This window comes from Chiloscyllium punctatum, chromosome 8, assembly GCF_047496795.1.
Source record: "Chiloscyllium punctatum isolate Juve2018m chromosome 8, sChiPun1.3, whole genome shotgun sequence".
NCBI lineage: Eukaryota > Metazoa > Chordata > Chondrichthyes > Orectolobiformes > Hemiscylliidae > Chiloscyllium > Chiloscyllium punctatum.
In genome coordinates this window covers 96,547,748-96,563,021 of record NC_092746.1, presented here as the reverse complement: position 1 = coordinate 96,563,021, position 15,274 = coordinate 96,547,748, and the positions used below count along the sequence as shown (strand labels likewise).

The window sequence follows — 15,274 nt, the reverse complement described above, 5'->3', positions numbered from 1 at the left end:
TAATTGCATTTTGGGTGGGGTTTTTTTGCAAGTACTGACTGAGACTTGGTTTTCTGTTCCTTTTGAATGGATTTTTCGGGCATTAGCCGAAACCACATCAAAAATTGGAAAGCTGTACCAGCTAAAGGTATCCAAATTTCCTCTGCATGAATGATGGCTAAATAAGTACAAACTTAAATGTTCACACTACAGGAAGGAATAGGCGTTTTCCTGGACTTCAGTTGTTCACACAGATTGATGTCCATTTTAGATTAGGTTTTCTTTTGAGTTTGGTAAAATATTCAAGTACATTTTAATTTCAACATGATGGCACAACTTTGGATACATTTTCAGCTCAAACTTTTGAATTTTGCACTAAAGAGGAATTGCCAAACCAGAGAAATGGAAATTTTGGGAGGTGGAGAGTAGTAAAATATATTCAGAAAAAGGGACACAAAATTCAAAAGCTTGTACACGTACTGTATATATTTATTATAAAATGCTAGCACTTGCCTAAGAGTTGTACATTTTCTACATAATTAGTTCCAATAGCTGAATACATTGTACTGTTAAACGGACTTTCGACTGTTCTTTATTCGTACATAGAACACTTTGTTGTACTTTCAACATAATAAACGTGAAGGTGCGATGACCACCAAGCTATATTTGAAATTATTGGAGGGATTGTCTCAGGAATGTTTTACCTGTACGTTCGACAGTTACAACACATGCTTGTAAGACAGGAGACAGTTTCATCAATTTTCTAGCAGTATTCGCTCATATATCTCACTCACCGATTATTGTAAGGTTGTAGTTGAGGGCGAGAGTCACTAAATTCAGACTGTTCAACCTCCCCATCTCAGAAGAAGCAGACGCCTCCAAGACGAAGGCCAGTCAAAATAATCTTTCCAGTCAAAATAATGTCAAAACGCTGAAAGAAAAAGTAGATCATAATAAAGGTAGGACTCTGAATAAATATTAGCATAATAATTAAGCAATTAAAAGTTGTTATTATTGAAATGATCCCCTCAGCATAAAATGTAAAGATTACGCAGTTGTTGTTCCTGATGCTGGTCTGCAGAAAGTTAGCTGTTCACTTCAGAGACTCTCACCTCGCTGGCTGTGACTGTACATCAACTCTCTCCCCCACCCCCCGTGACAACTGCACAGACAATAGAGTCTCCGTGCATCACTCCCATTGAGGGCTATTCTTACCGACCAAAGGCATTCCAGCATCCTGACAGATCCCAGATATTTTGGTGCAAGCCATTTCGGGAAAATAATAGAAGCTGCGAAGTTAGATCGAATCACTAGGGTGTTCCCTTTGACCGTCGCACAGTCAGAAATGATCTTAGCTCCCACCGTTTCAGAAGGAGCAGAATCCAGTGGAGTGAGTCTAGTTTGATTTATTTAAATAAGTATCGAAGGTAGAGGGTGAAATTTATGAATAAAGAGGGCAGGTTTAATTAGCTATGGAACTTGTCTTTGTTTACCAACTGGGGTCTACTAACAGTGATGTCTCTGGGAGTGATCCCAAAAGATCTGACCATCCGATTTCTTTGCGACCAAGGCCAATTATACTTCAGGCTGGAGGCTACCCTTATATCTTCCACAAAGCAGTATTTTGGGATGAAGTGGATTTAAAACATCACATGTGGGTCAGTGTAGATTAGAGTGGTGCTGGAAAAGCACAGCAGGTCAGGCAGCATCTGAGGAGCAGGAAAATCGACGTTTCAGGCAAAAGCCCTTCATCAGGAATTCCTGATCAGGTTTCCTGATGAAGGGCTTTTGCCCGAAACGTCAATTTTTCCTGCTCCTCGGATGCTGCCTGACCTGTTGTGCTTTCCCATCACCACTCTAATCTTGACTCTAATTTCCAGCATCTGCAGTACCCACTTCTGCCTGTGGGTCAGTGTAGCTTACTTAGGAAAAGAAGGTGATTGTGGACCAATCCCAAAGCTTTCTGATACTGTAAATTATCCTCACCTAATGGTTGTGGCTGTTGTAGACTAATTGCCGGAGATTGATAGCAGCAATCAGTCGACAAGTCTATTATCAATGCATTTTGTTTGGCCTTTTGGCCTTTTATTTTGGTCCAGGAATTCTAACATTCCGATTGCTTCTCATGGATACAGACAAACATCCAAATCAGAACCAGAAGTAATCCTGCTCTAATATTACAGCGCAGTACAGGCCCTTCGGCCCTCGATGTTGCACTGACCTGTGAAACCAATCTGAAGCCCATCGAACCTACACGATTCCAGTCTCGTCCATATGCCTAACCAATGACCATTTAAATGCCCTTAAAGTTGGTGAGTCTATTACTGTTGCAGGCAATGCATTCCATGCCCGTACTACTCTCTGAGTAAAGAAACTACCTCTGACATTTGTCCTATATCTATCATTCCTCAATTTAAATCTATGTCCCCTCGTGCTAGCCATCACCATCTGAGGAAAAAGGCTCTCACTGTCCAACCTACCTAATCCTCTGATTATTTTATATGCCTCAAGTAATCTCTCAACCTTCTTCTCTTGAATGAAAACAGTTTCAAGTTCCTCAGCCTTTCCTTGTAAGACTTTCCCTCCATACCAGGCAACATCCTCGTAAATCCCCTCTGAACTCTTTCCAAAGCTTTCACATCCTTCCTATAATGCAGTGACCAGAACTATATGCAATACTCCAAATTTGGCTACATCAGAGTTTTATACAGCTGCAGCATGATCTCACGGTTCCGAAACTCAATCCCTCTACCAATAAAAGCTAACACACGATATACCTTCTTAACAACCCTATCAGCCTGGGTGGCAACGTTCAAGGATATAAGTACCTGGACACCAAGATCTCTCTGCTCATCTACATTACCAAGGATCTTACCATTAGCCCAACACACAGCATTCCTGTCACTCCTTCCAAAGTGAATCACCTCACACTTTTCCACATTAAATTCCATTTGCTACCTCTCAGCCCAACCTCTCTTATCTATGTCTCCCTGTAACTGACAACATTCGTTGTCACTATCCACAACTCTACCAACCTTAGTGTCATCCGCAAATTTACGCACCCATCCTTCTATGCCCTCATCCAGGTCATTTATATAAATGACAAACAACAGTGGACCCAAAACAGATCCTTGCAGTACCCCACTAGTAACTGAACTCCAGGATGAATATTTCCCATTAACCATTACCCTCAGTCTTCTTTCAGCTAGCCAATTACTGATCCAAACTACTAAATCACCCTCAATCCTATGTCTCCGTGTGCAATAGCCTAACGTGGCAAACCTTATCAAACGCCTTACTAAAATCCATATAGACCACATCAACTGCTTTATCCTCATCCACCTGTTTGGACACCATCTCAAATAATTCAATAAGGTTCGTGAGGCACAACCTACCCTTCACAAAACTGTGTTGACTATCCCTAATCAATGTATTCCTTTCTCAGTGATTCTAAATGCTATCTCTTATAACCCTTTCCAACACTTTACCCACTACTGAAGTAAGGCTCACAGGACTAAAATTTCCAAGGTTGGCTGTACTCCCCTTCTTGAATAAGGGAACAACATTTAGTATCCTTCAATCTTCTGACACTATTACTGTAGACAAAGCAATATAAAGATCAAAGCCAAAAGCTCAACAATCTCCTCCCTGGCTTCCCAGAGATTCCCAGGATAAATTGCACCCAGCCCAGGGACTTAACTATTTTTACACTTTCCAGAACTAGTCATTTGGATACAGAATTGGCTCAAAGGTGGATGACAGAGGGTGGTGATGGAGGGTTGTTTCTCAGACTGGAAACCTGTGACCTGTGAAGTGCCACAAGGATTGGTGCTGGGTCCACTACTTTTCATCATTTATATAACTGGTTTGGATCTAAACATAGGAGGTATAGTTAGTACGTTTGCAGATGACATCAAAATTGGAGGTGTAGTGGACAGCGAAGAAGGTGAGCTCAGATTACAACATGATCTTGACTAGATGGGCCAATGAGCTGAGAAGTGGCAGATGGAGTTTAATTCAAATAAGTGCGAGGTGCTGCATTTTGGGAAAGCAATTTTAGCAGGACTTATACACTTAATGGTAAGGTCCTAGGGAGTGTTGCTGAACAAAGAGACTTTGGAATGCAGGTTCATATCTCCTTGAAAGTAGAGTCGCAGGTAGTTAGGACAGTGAAGAAGGCATTTGGTATGCTTTCCTTTATTGATCAGAGCATTGAGTATAAGAGTTGGGAGGTCATGTTGCGGCTGTACAGGACATTGGTTAGGGCACCTTTGGAATATCGTGTGCAATTCTGGTCTCCTTCCTATCGGAAGGATGTTGTTAAACTTGAAAGGGTTCAGAAAAGATTTACAAGGATGTTGCCAGGGTTGGAGGATTTGAGCTATAAGGAGAGGCTGAATAGGCTGGGGCTGTTTTCCCTGGAACGTCAAAGGCTGAGGGGTGATCTCTTAGAGGTTTACTAAATCATGAGGGGCATGGATAGAGTAAATAGACAAAGTCTTTTCCCTGGTGTGGGAGAGTTCAGCACTAGAGGGCATATGTTTAGGGGGAGAGGGGAAAGATATAAAGGGACCTAAGGGGCAATATTTTACACAGAGGGTGGTGTGTGTATAGAATGAGCTGCCAGATGAAGTGATGGTACAACTACATCATTTGAAAGGCATCTGGATGGGTATATGAATAGGAAGGGATGTGAAACCAAAGCTCAGCTTTGACAAAGGGTCAGTTCGACTCAAAATATCAGCTCTTTTCTCTCCTTACAGATGCTGCCAGACCTGCTGAGATTTTCCAGCATTTTCTCTTTTGGTTTCAGACTCCAGCATCCGCAGTCATCTGTTTTTATATTAGAGGGATGTGGGCCAGGTGCTGGCAGATGAGACTAGATTAGGTTATCTAGATTAAATATCTGGTCAGCATGGACAAGTTGGACCGAAGAGTCTGTTTCCGTGCTGTACATCTCTATGACTCTATGACTCTATAATTGCTAACACCTCCTCCTTATGCACCTCAATCCCATCTAATCTGGTAGCCTATATCTCAGAATTCTCCTTGACCACATTGTTTTTTTCTAGTGTGAATACTGATGAAAAGTATTCATTAAGCACTTCCCCATCTCCTCTGGCTCCATGTACAACTTTCCACTAATATGCTTGATTGGCCCTGATCTTACTCTAGTCATTCTTTTATTCCTGATATAACTATAGAAAGCTTAAGGGTTTTCCTTTATCCTGTCTGCCAATGACTTCTCATGTCCCTCCTGACTCTTCTTAGCTCTCTCTTTAGTCCTTCCTGGCTAATTTGTAACTCTCAAGTGCCCTAACTGAACCATCACATCTCACCCTAACATAAGCCTTCTTCTTTCTCTTGACAAGAGATTCAACTTCCTTAGTAAACCACAGTTCTCGCACTCGGCAACTTCCTTCCTGCCTGATCGCAGTAGTTGGTCCTTGAATAAGTTCTATATTTCAATTGTGCCCATCCCCTGCAGTTTCCTTCCCCATCCTACGCATCCTAAATCTTGCCTAATCACATCGTAATTGTTTTTCTCCCAGCTATAACTTCTGTCCTGCGGTATACACCTATCCCTCCCCATCACTAAAATAAACATAACTGCATCGTGGTCACTATCACCAAAGTGTTCACCTACCTCCAAGTCTAACACGTGGTCAGGTTCATTTCCCAGTGCCAAATTTCATGTGGCCTCGCCCCTTATTGGCCGGTCTACATACTGTGTCAGGAAACCCTCCTGCACACATTGGACAAAAAGTGACCTATCTAAAGTACTTGAACTATAGCATTCCTAGTCAATATTTGGAAAGTTAATTCTCTCATAACAACTACTCTTGTCACTCATGCTCCTATCATCTACATCTCTGGAACTACTCGGAGGCCGATAGAAAATTCCCAACAGGGTAACCTCTCCTTTCCTGTTTCTAATCTCAGCCCATACTACCTCAGTAGACAAGTCCTCAAACGTCCTTTCTGCAACTGTACTACTGTCCTTGACTAACAGTGCCACTCCACCCACTCTTTTACCGTTTTCTCTGTTCTTACTGAAATATCTAAATCCCAGAAACTGTAATAACCACTCCCGTCCGTGGTCTACCCATGTCTCTGAAATGGCCACAACATCGAAATTCCTGGGATCAACCCATGCTGCAAGCTCACCCACCTTAATTTGGATGCTCCTGGCGTTGAAGTCGACACACTTCAACCAACTTCTTGCCTACCAGTGCCTTCTTGCATTCTTGAAATCTTAGTTCTGACTTCACTGTTCTCAACTTCCTGTGTGCTCGAACTACAATTTGGGTTCCCATCTCTCTGCTGAATTAGTTTAAGAGCATTAGCAAATCTCCCCCCAGGATATTGGTGCCCCTCTGGTTCAGGTGAAGACCATCCTGTTTGTAGAGGTCCCACCTACGCCAGAAAGAGCCCCAATTATCCAGGTATCTGAAACCCCCCTCTCCTGCACCATACCTGTAGCCACGTGTTCAATTCCTCTCTCTCTATTCCTTGCCTTGCTAGCACATGGCACGGGCAGAGACAACAACTCAGTTTGTTCTAGCTTTAAGCTTCCATCCTAGTTTCCTGAGTTTTTGCCTTAAATCCCCAACTCTCTTCCAAACTATGGCATTGGTACCTATGTGGACTATGACTTGGGGCTGCTTCCCCTCCCCATCAAGGATCCTGCAAACACGATCAGGGACATCACGAACGCCTTCACCTGGGAGGCAACAACCGTGACTCTCTCTCATTGCACAGAACCTCCTATCTGTCCCCCTAACTATGGAGTCCCCAAAGACTAATGATCTGCTCATTCTCCCCTTTCCCTTCTGAGCAACAGGGACAGACTCTGTGCCAGAGACTTGCTTCCCCCTGGTTAATTGATCCCCCCAAAAGTATCCAAAATGGTATACTTGTTAAGGGGAACGGCCACAGGGGATCCCTGCACTGCCTGCTGGTTCCCTTTCTATCCCCTGACAGTAACCCATCTACCTTCATCTTTTACCTACGATGTGACTGTAACTCCTCTCAATAACTCCCTCTGCCTCTCGAATGATCCGAAGTTCATCCATCTCCAGCTCCAGTTCCCTAACGTGGTTTTTGAGGTGCTGGGGTTGGGTGCACTTCTCACAGATGCAGTTAGCAGGGACATTACTGGTGACCCTTACATTCTACATTCTGCAGGAGGAACATTCAACTGCCCTAACCTTAATTCTCACTATTCTAAATTTCCAACGGGCTTACTGATAAACTGAAAAAAAGAAACTAGTCAATAAGATCATGGTTGGTCTGTTGATGCATCAAATTTCACGTTCCCATCGACCCCCGATAACCTTTGATTCCACTGCTTCAAATGACTCTATCTACCTTCCATCTATCCGTTTTGGATACTTGTGGGGGGGGGAACTTACCAGGGGTAAGTGACGGGGCTCAGGCCTCTGGCACAGAGCCTGTCCCCGCTACTCAGAAGGGAAGGGTGGAGAAGAGCAGAGCAATAATAATTGGGGACTCGATAGTTCGGGGCACAGATAGGCGGTTTTGTGGGAACGAGAGAGACTCACGTTTGGTATGTTGCCTCCCAGGTGCAAGGGTACGTGATGTCTCTGATCGTGTTTTCCGGGTCCTTAAGGGGGAGGGGGAGCAGCCTGAAGTCGTGGTCCATATTGGCACCAATGACATAGGTAGGAGGAGTGCTGAGGATGTTAGACAGGCTTTTAGGGAGCTAGGTTGGAAGCTCAGAGTTAGAACGAACAGAGTTGTTGTCTCTGGTTTGTTACCCATGCCACGTGATAGAGAGTCGAGGAATGGGGAGAGAGAACAGTTAAATGCGTGGCTACAGGGATGGTGCAGGAGGGAGGGATTCCGGTATTTGAATAACTGGGGTTCTTTCTGGGGAAGGTGGGACCTCTATAAACAGGATGGTCTGCACCTGAACCTGAGGTGCACCAGTATCCTTGGGGGGAGGTTTGCTAGTGCTCTTGGGGGGGGTTTAAACTAACTCTGCAGGGGCATGGGAACCCAGACTGTAGCTTTAGGGTGCAGGACCTGGAGTGTAGGGAGGTTAGGAATATGGCATCAATCTTAAAGGAGGGTGCCTGTAAACAGAAGAGTGGCTTGAAGTGTGTATACTTTAATGCCAGAAGTAAACGAAATAAGGTAGGTGAACTTGCAGCGTGGGTTGGTACCTGGGACTTCGATGTTGTGGCTATTACGGAGACATGGCTAGATCAGGGACAGGATTGGCTGTTGCAGGTTCCAGGGTTTAAATGTTTTAGTAGGGTCAGAGGTGGGGGTAAAAGAGGGGGGGGGGTGTGGCTTTGCTTGTCAAAGATAGTATTACAGCGGTGGAAAGGACGATGGACGAAAATTTGCCATCTGAGGTAGTTTGGGTTGAGGTTAGGAATAGGAGAGGTGAGGTCACCCTGTTAGGAGTCTTCTACAGGCCTCCTAATAGTCCTAGAATCGTTGAAGAAAGGATTGCGAAGATGATTCAGGAGAAGAGTGACAGTAATAGGGTGGTTGTTATGGGGGACTTTAACTTTCCTGATATTGATTGGGAAAGCTATAGCTCAAGTTCGTTAGATGGGTCAGTGTTTGTCCAATGTGTGCAGGAGAGTTTCCTGACACAATATGTAGATAAGCCAACAAGAGGTGAGGCCATACTGGATTTGGTTCTGGGTAACGAACCAGGCCAGGTATTAGAACTAGAGGTAGGTGAGCACTTTGGGGACAGTGATCATAATTCGGTGATTTTTACTCTAGTGATGGAGAGGGATAAGTGTGTACTACAGGGCAAGAGTTATAGCTGGGGGCAGGGAAATTATGATGCGGTGAGGCATGACTTAGGATGTGTGGATTGGAAAAGTAGATTCCAAGGCAAGAGCGTAATTGATATGTGGAACTTGTTCAAGGAGCAACTATTGAGTGTCCTTGATAAGTACGTACCTATCAGGCAGGGAGGAAAGGGTCGTGTGAGGGAGCCGTGGTTTAATAAGGAATTAGAATCCCTTGTTAAATGGAAGAGGGCGGCCTTTGTAAAGATGAGGCGTGAAGGTTCAATAGGGGCGATTGAGAGTTATAAGGTAGCCCGGAAGGACCTGAAGAGAGAGCTAAGAGCAGCAAGGAGGGGACATGAAAAGTCCTTAGTTGGTAGAATTAGGGAAAACCCTTAGGCTTTCTATAGGTATGTTAGGAATAAAAGAATGACTAGGGTAGGAATAGGTCCAATCAAGGATAGTAATGGGAAGTTGCGTGTGGAGGCTGAAGAGATTGGGGAGGCACTGAATGAATATTTTTCGTCAGTATTCACTCAGGAACAGGACATTGTTGTCGATATGAATACTGAGGCACGAATAAGTAGAATGGATGGCTTTGAGATATGTAGAGAAGAGGTGTTGGAATTTCTGGCAAGGGTGAAAATAGATAAGTCCCCTGGGCCTGATGGCATTTATCCTAGGATTCTCTGGGAAGCAAGGGAGGAGATTGCAGAGCCATTGGCCTTGATTTTTGTGTCCTCTTTGTCTACAGGAGTAGTGCCAGAGGACTGGAGGCTAGCAAACGTGGTTCCCTTGTTCAAGAAGGGGAGTAGGGATAATCCTAGTAACTATAGGCCAGTGAGTCTCACTTCTGTTGTGGGCAAAGTCTTAGAGAGAATTGTAAGGGATAGGATTTATGCACATCTGGATAAGAATAATGTGATCAAGGATAGTCAGCATGGTTTTGTGAAGGGCAGGCCGTGCCTCACAAACCTTATTGAATTCTTTGAGAAGGTGACTAAGGAGGTAGATGAAGGGAAAGCGGTAGATGTGGTATATATGGATTTTAGTAAGGCGTTTGATAAGGTCCCCCATGGTAGGCTACTGCAGAAAATACAGAGATATGGCATTGAGGGTGAGTTGGAGGTTTGGATTAGGAATTGGCTGGCTGGAAGAAGACAGAGGGTAGAAGTTGATGGCAAAGGTTCATCTTGGAGTGCCGTACTAGCGGTGTTCCGCAAGGATCTGTTTTGGGACCACTGCTGTTTGTCATTTTTATAAATGACCTGGAGGAAGGGTTAGAAGGTTGGGTGAGCAAGTTTGCGGATGATACGAAAGTCGGAGGAGTTGTAGACAGTGAGGAAGGATGTGTCAGGTTACAGCGGGATATAGATAAGCTGCAGAGCTGGGCAGAAAGGTGGCAAATGGAGTTCAATGTAGCTAAGTGTGAGGTGATTCACTTTGGTAAGAGTAACAAAAAGATGGGGTACTGGGCTAATGGTCGGATACTTGGTAGTGTGGAAGAGCAGAGGGATCTTGGTGTCCATGTACACAGATCTCCGAAAGTTGCCACCCAGGTAAATAGTGCAGTGAAAAAGGCATATGGCGTACTGGCTTTTATTGGTAGAGGAATTGAGTTCCGGAGTCCTGAGGTCATGCTGCAGTTGTATAAGACTCTGGTGCGGCCGCATCTGGAATATTGTGTGCAGTTTTGGTCGCCATACTATAGGAAGGATGTGGAGGCACTGGAACGGGTGCAGAGGAAGTTTACCAGGATGTTGCCTGGTATGGTAGGAAGATCCTATGAGGAAAGGCTGAGGCACTTGGGGTTGTTTTCATTGGAGAAAAGAAGGTTTAGGGGTGACTTGATAGAGGTGTACAAGATGATTAGGGGGTTAGATAGGGTTGACAGTGAGAACCTTTTTCCACGTATGGAGTCAGCTATTACAAGGGGGCATAGCTTTAAAATAAGGGGGGGTAGATATAGGACTGATGTTAGGGGTAGGTTCTTCACTCAGCGAGTCGTAAGTTCATGGAATGCCCTGCCAGTAGCAGTGGTGGACTCTCCCTCTTTATGGGTATTTAAGCGGGCATTGGATAGGTATATGGAGGATAGTGGGTTAGTGTAGGTTAGGTGGGCTTTGATCGGCGCAACATCGAGGGCCGAAGGGCCTGTACTGCGCTGTATTCTTCTATGTTCTATGTTCTATGTTCTACCTCTGCCTTGACAATATTCCATGACCACCCCCTCCAATCACCACCACTTACTGAGGCAGGAAGTTCTAAAGTTGCATAATTTATCTCTGCCTTAAAAGGATGACCCCTAATTTTCTACCAGTGCTCCCTGGTTCTGAACTCACTCACATGAACTCTCTGCACTAAAGACATAGATTGGCATTGCCAGCAAGGTAAATCATTTTTGATGAATTTGTTGGAGTGCTTTGAAGATGTTGTTAACAAAATTAACAGAGGAGAATCAATGGGCAATGGATGTATACTTGGATTTTCAGAAGCTTTTTGATAAATGTCCCCCACGAGAGGTCAGTTAGCAAAACTAAAGAATGTTGGATAGTGAGTAATGTACTAACATGGATTAGTGATTGACTAACAGACAAAAAATGGAAAGTAGGAATAAATGAATCATACTCATGTTAGTAGACTATGACTAGCTCACCAGATGTGTTCACAGGATGGTGAGACTGAAGAGAGAATGAGCAAACTGAGCCTGTATTCTCTAGAGTTCAGAGGATTACTGTCAGAAATCAACTGAACACCAAGTGATGACCAGCTGAATGATTTCCCCAAGAGTGGAAAAAGTAAAGTACTATCATCTGCTCTCTCCCATACCTGTCCTAGTGACTATCCAAGGTGCAATACTGTCTTGAGATTATTTACTTGACCTGTAGGCCTCAGCACTAACTAGTGGTTATGCATCTGGACTAGTAATTCAAAAGCATGGGGGTAATAATCTAGATAAAGAAAGTTCAAATTTTGCTGTGGTAGTTTAAGCACTTGTATTCAGTTTTTAAAAAGCTTTTGCCAGCAAAAGTAACTGCTTCCTTAATAACCTCCTGGCATCCTTACCCCGTCTGGCCTGTAAGTACTCATACCATTAAGCCATTCATCTGTGGCAACCAGAGATGGGGAGCAAATGGCCACATCTTGAGATTGACTATTAAATAAATATATGGTGATGATCTATTTCCAAATGTTAAAATGTAATAACTCTGCCTACAATCCCAGGCACCTTAATCCCATTCTCAGTTGCATGTTCTACTTTCTGTTTGTCCATATTGTATGTTTGGAGGCTTGAAATGCAATAATTTCCTCTCTGATATAGACTGTGTTGATCATATACATATTTAATATAATTTGAATTAGTGCTATCTATTTCCTTTTCTGTATGTCTGAAGGAATTAATAACTAATGTGAATGTTTCTGTAACTTTTTAAACAAAACAGATGATGAAGGCTAATTTTTTTTTATTTATCATAGGAGAGTTTATGACCAGCAAGGTAATCAACTGTGTCTCAAGGCTTCCATTAGAACCTTCTGAACTTGGCTTTTTGTTAAGCTTTAGTGAGACACCTGTTGCTTGAAGAGAGAATCCTTTGCGGATTTACTTCCAATTTTGGGCTGTTCTGCAAATAATGTTTATGTATAAGGTTGCTCTTAAGAAGGGGAGAAGATAGTGAGATTTGTTAACTTCAGAGTAATGAGTTATAGCGAGATTGGGTATCTGTTCTGAAGAGGTTATTTGAAGCTAATTATATTTAATCTCAGTTGTATGACAGCTCTAGGCAGAAATTATCAGACTTTTCAGATTGGGAGTTGAAGTCAAATTAAACTCATCAATGTGCTAGTGAAAGGGATTTTTTGGTGTGGCGATTGTATCAGGAGTGTTTTTAGGTACCACACAAAGGTGTTTCAGGATCAATAGGAATATAATTCATTGAGTGTTTCAAATTCTAAATAAATAGTTTTCTTTATTCTATTTTATCCTCAGTTTTTTTGCATAATAAACTTCTGTTTTATTGTTAAAGCAACGCCTATAACAGTATATGCACATATTTCTATGAGAGACCATCTCATTTGAACCAAAACTAAACAAAATATGATCTATCAAGTGAAATTTCAGTCTGGGATCTAACAAGCCAAGTAATAACATTAATTGGGATCATAACACCTTATTAACAGATAAATTCTAAATTAGAATATTAAAATCAAATACTATTTAATGAGAACATGAATTTTAATTAAATATGTGATCCTCAATGTTTCATTAAACAGCTTACAAAGACAAAATGTTTGGATTTTTCCATTAGAGTCATTGAGTCATACTGCATGGAACAGACCCTTCGGTCCAACCAGTCCATGCTGAACATAATCCCAAATTAAATTAGTCCCACCTGCCTGCTCCTGGCCCAGGTCCCTCCAAACCTTTCATATGCATGTATCTATCCAAATGTCTTTTAAACATTGTAATTGTACCTGTGCCCACCATTTTCTGAGGACTTTCATTACACATGCAAACCACCCTCTGTGTAAAAAATTTGCCTCTTATGTCTTTTTTAAATCTTTCTCCCCTCACCTTAAAAATGTGCTCCCTGGTCTTAAAATCACCCATTTTACTGAAAAGACAACTACCATTAACTCTATCTATACCTCTCATTATTTCTTAAACTTCTATCAGATCTTACACTCCAGTGAAAAAATCCCAGCCTATCCAGCCTTTCTTTATAACTCAAACCTTCCACACCTAGTAAATCTCTTCCTGAATTCTGTCCAGTTTAAGAATATCTTTCCGCTATCCAGGTGACCAGAACTGGATACAGTATTCCAGAAGATGGCAGCACAGTGGATCAGTGGTTAGCACCAGGGACCTGGATTCAATTCCAGCCTCAGGTGACTGTGTGGAGTTTGCACATTCTCCCAGTGTTTGTATGGGTTTCCTTCAGGTGCTCCAGTTCCCTCCCACAATCCAAAGATGTACAGATTAGATGAATTGGCCGCACTAAATTGTCCATGTGTTCAGAGATGTGTAGGTTAGGTGCATTCGTCAAGGATAAATGTAGAGTAATAGAGTAGGGTATTGGGTCTGGATGGGTTGCTCTTCGGATGGCTGGTATGGACTTGTTGAGTCAAATAGCCTTTTCCACACTGTAAGGATTCTATTTAAAAAAGAGGCCTCACCAATGTCCTATACAACATCAACATGACTTCCCAACTCCTATACTCAAAGGACTGAGTAATGAAGGTAAGCATGCTAAATGCCTTTTTAACTGCCCTGTTTTTATGTAAACTTCAAAGAATTATGTAGCTGCACCCCTAGATCCTTCTGTTATACAACACTACCCAAGGCCATACCGTTATTTGTTAAGCCCTATCCTTGTTTGTTGGACCAACATGCAATACCTCGCATTTATCCAGATTGAACTCCATCTGCCATTTATCGGCCCATTTGATCAAGATACCTCTGTAATCTTAAATTACCTTCTTCACTGTCTACTTTGCCACCAATTTTGGTGTCATCACAAACTTACTAACGATGCCTTCTATATTCTCATTCAAATCATTTGTATAAATGACAAGCAAAGAGAACCCAGAACCGATCCCTGTGGAACACCGCTGGTCACAGATCTCCAGTCCAAAAAGCAACCCTCCACCATTACCTTATGTCTCCTGCCATTAAGCCAATTATGTATACAATTGGCAAGTTCTTATGGATTGATAATGAAAATTAAGTTTTGAATCTGTTTACTATAACATATAATCCACAAATAACTAGTGACGATAGAATGGAAACAGAAAAATGGGAAAACACTCAGCAGGTTAAGTTGGAGAGAGAAACAAAAATAACATTTCAAGTCAATTTCTTTTCAAATACCTGGCGGGTTCTGATGGAATCTGAAGGCTATCTCTATTCTTCTCAATGAAGATGTTGTTTGACCTGCTGAGGAATTCCAGCACTTTCAGAATTCCGCATTGACAATATTTTGCTTCTTTTTAGTTATGATGAATTCTGACTTCTCTTTACCAAACTTTACAATGGAGCCAATCATCCCAGCCAGGCTTTTAATCTTCAGATGACCCAGGAGACAAAGGGTGGTTCCCTTTGTTGATCAACTGATTGGTCCTTTGAATGACAATGACAATTCGGTACAAACATTGACCCACTCTGACAGACATTGGAATGACTTCAATTGCGGTCAAGCATATGTGAGCTAACAGAAGAATGTATTTCATCCTAAACATCTGAACTATTAAGGCAGCTATGACCTAAAGCAAGTTCAGGTTGCACATTGTTTCAAAGCATATATAAACAGTGGAGACCTATGGAAAAGAGCATTAAACAGGTGTTAACAGAAGGATGTATTTTCACGTCAAAGGTAATCAATCAGAAAAAAATGTCCAGCATAAATTACAGTTCTTATGATGGCTTCCATTCCCACTTGCATGTTGGCGCTGCCGTATGAGGTACCTAAGAGAGGTATGCAAACACCATCTCTTATGAAATGCACTCCAGTCTCCAAATG

At 42.5% G+C, this 15,274-nt stretch overlaps 1 protein-coding gene across 4 annotated transcripts in view; it reads right to left on the bottom strand.

Annotated features, from left to right (window-relative positions):
• The window catches only part of gjd4 (gap junction protein delta 4), a 31,155-nt gene extending 16,382 nt beyond the window's left edge, over positions 1-14,773 (bottom strand). Inside the window, exons 1-2 of one of the 4 annotated variants that reach the window (XM_072576139.1) lie at positions 14,626-14,773; positions 774-910 (exon numbers count right to left, since the gene is read on the bottom strand). In XM_072576139.1, coding sequence (XP_072432240.1) covers positions 774-837 — 64 coding nt within the window. In that variant the 5' untranslated portion in view covers positions 838-910; positions 14,626-14,773. Of the gene's footprint in view, positions 1-773; positions 911-1,030; positions 1,136-1,490; positions 1,595-14,625 lie in introns of those variants that run through there. The other 3 variants (XM_072576141.1, XM_072576140.1, XM_072576138.1) reach the window with 3 other exon arrangements.
• Positions 14,774-15,274: the final 501 nt, after the last annotated feature.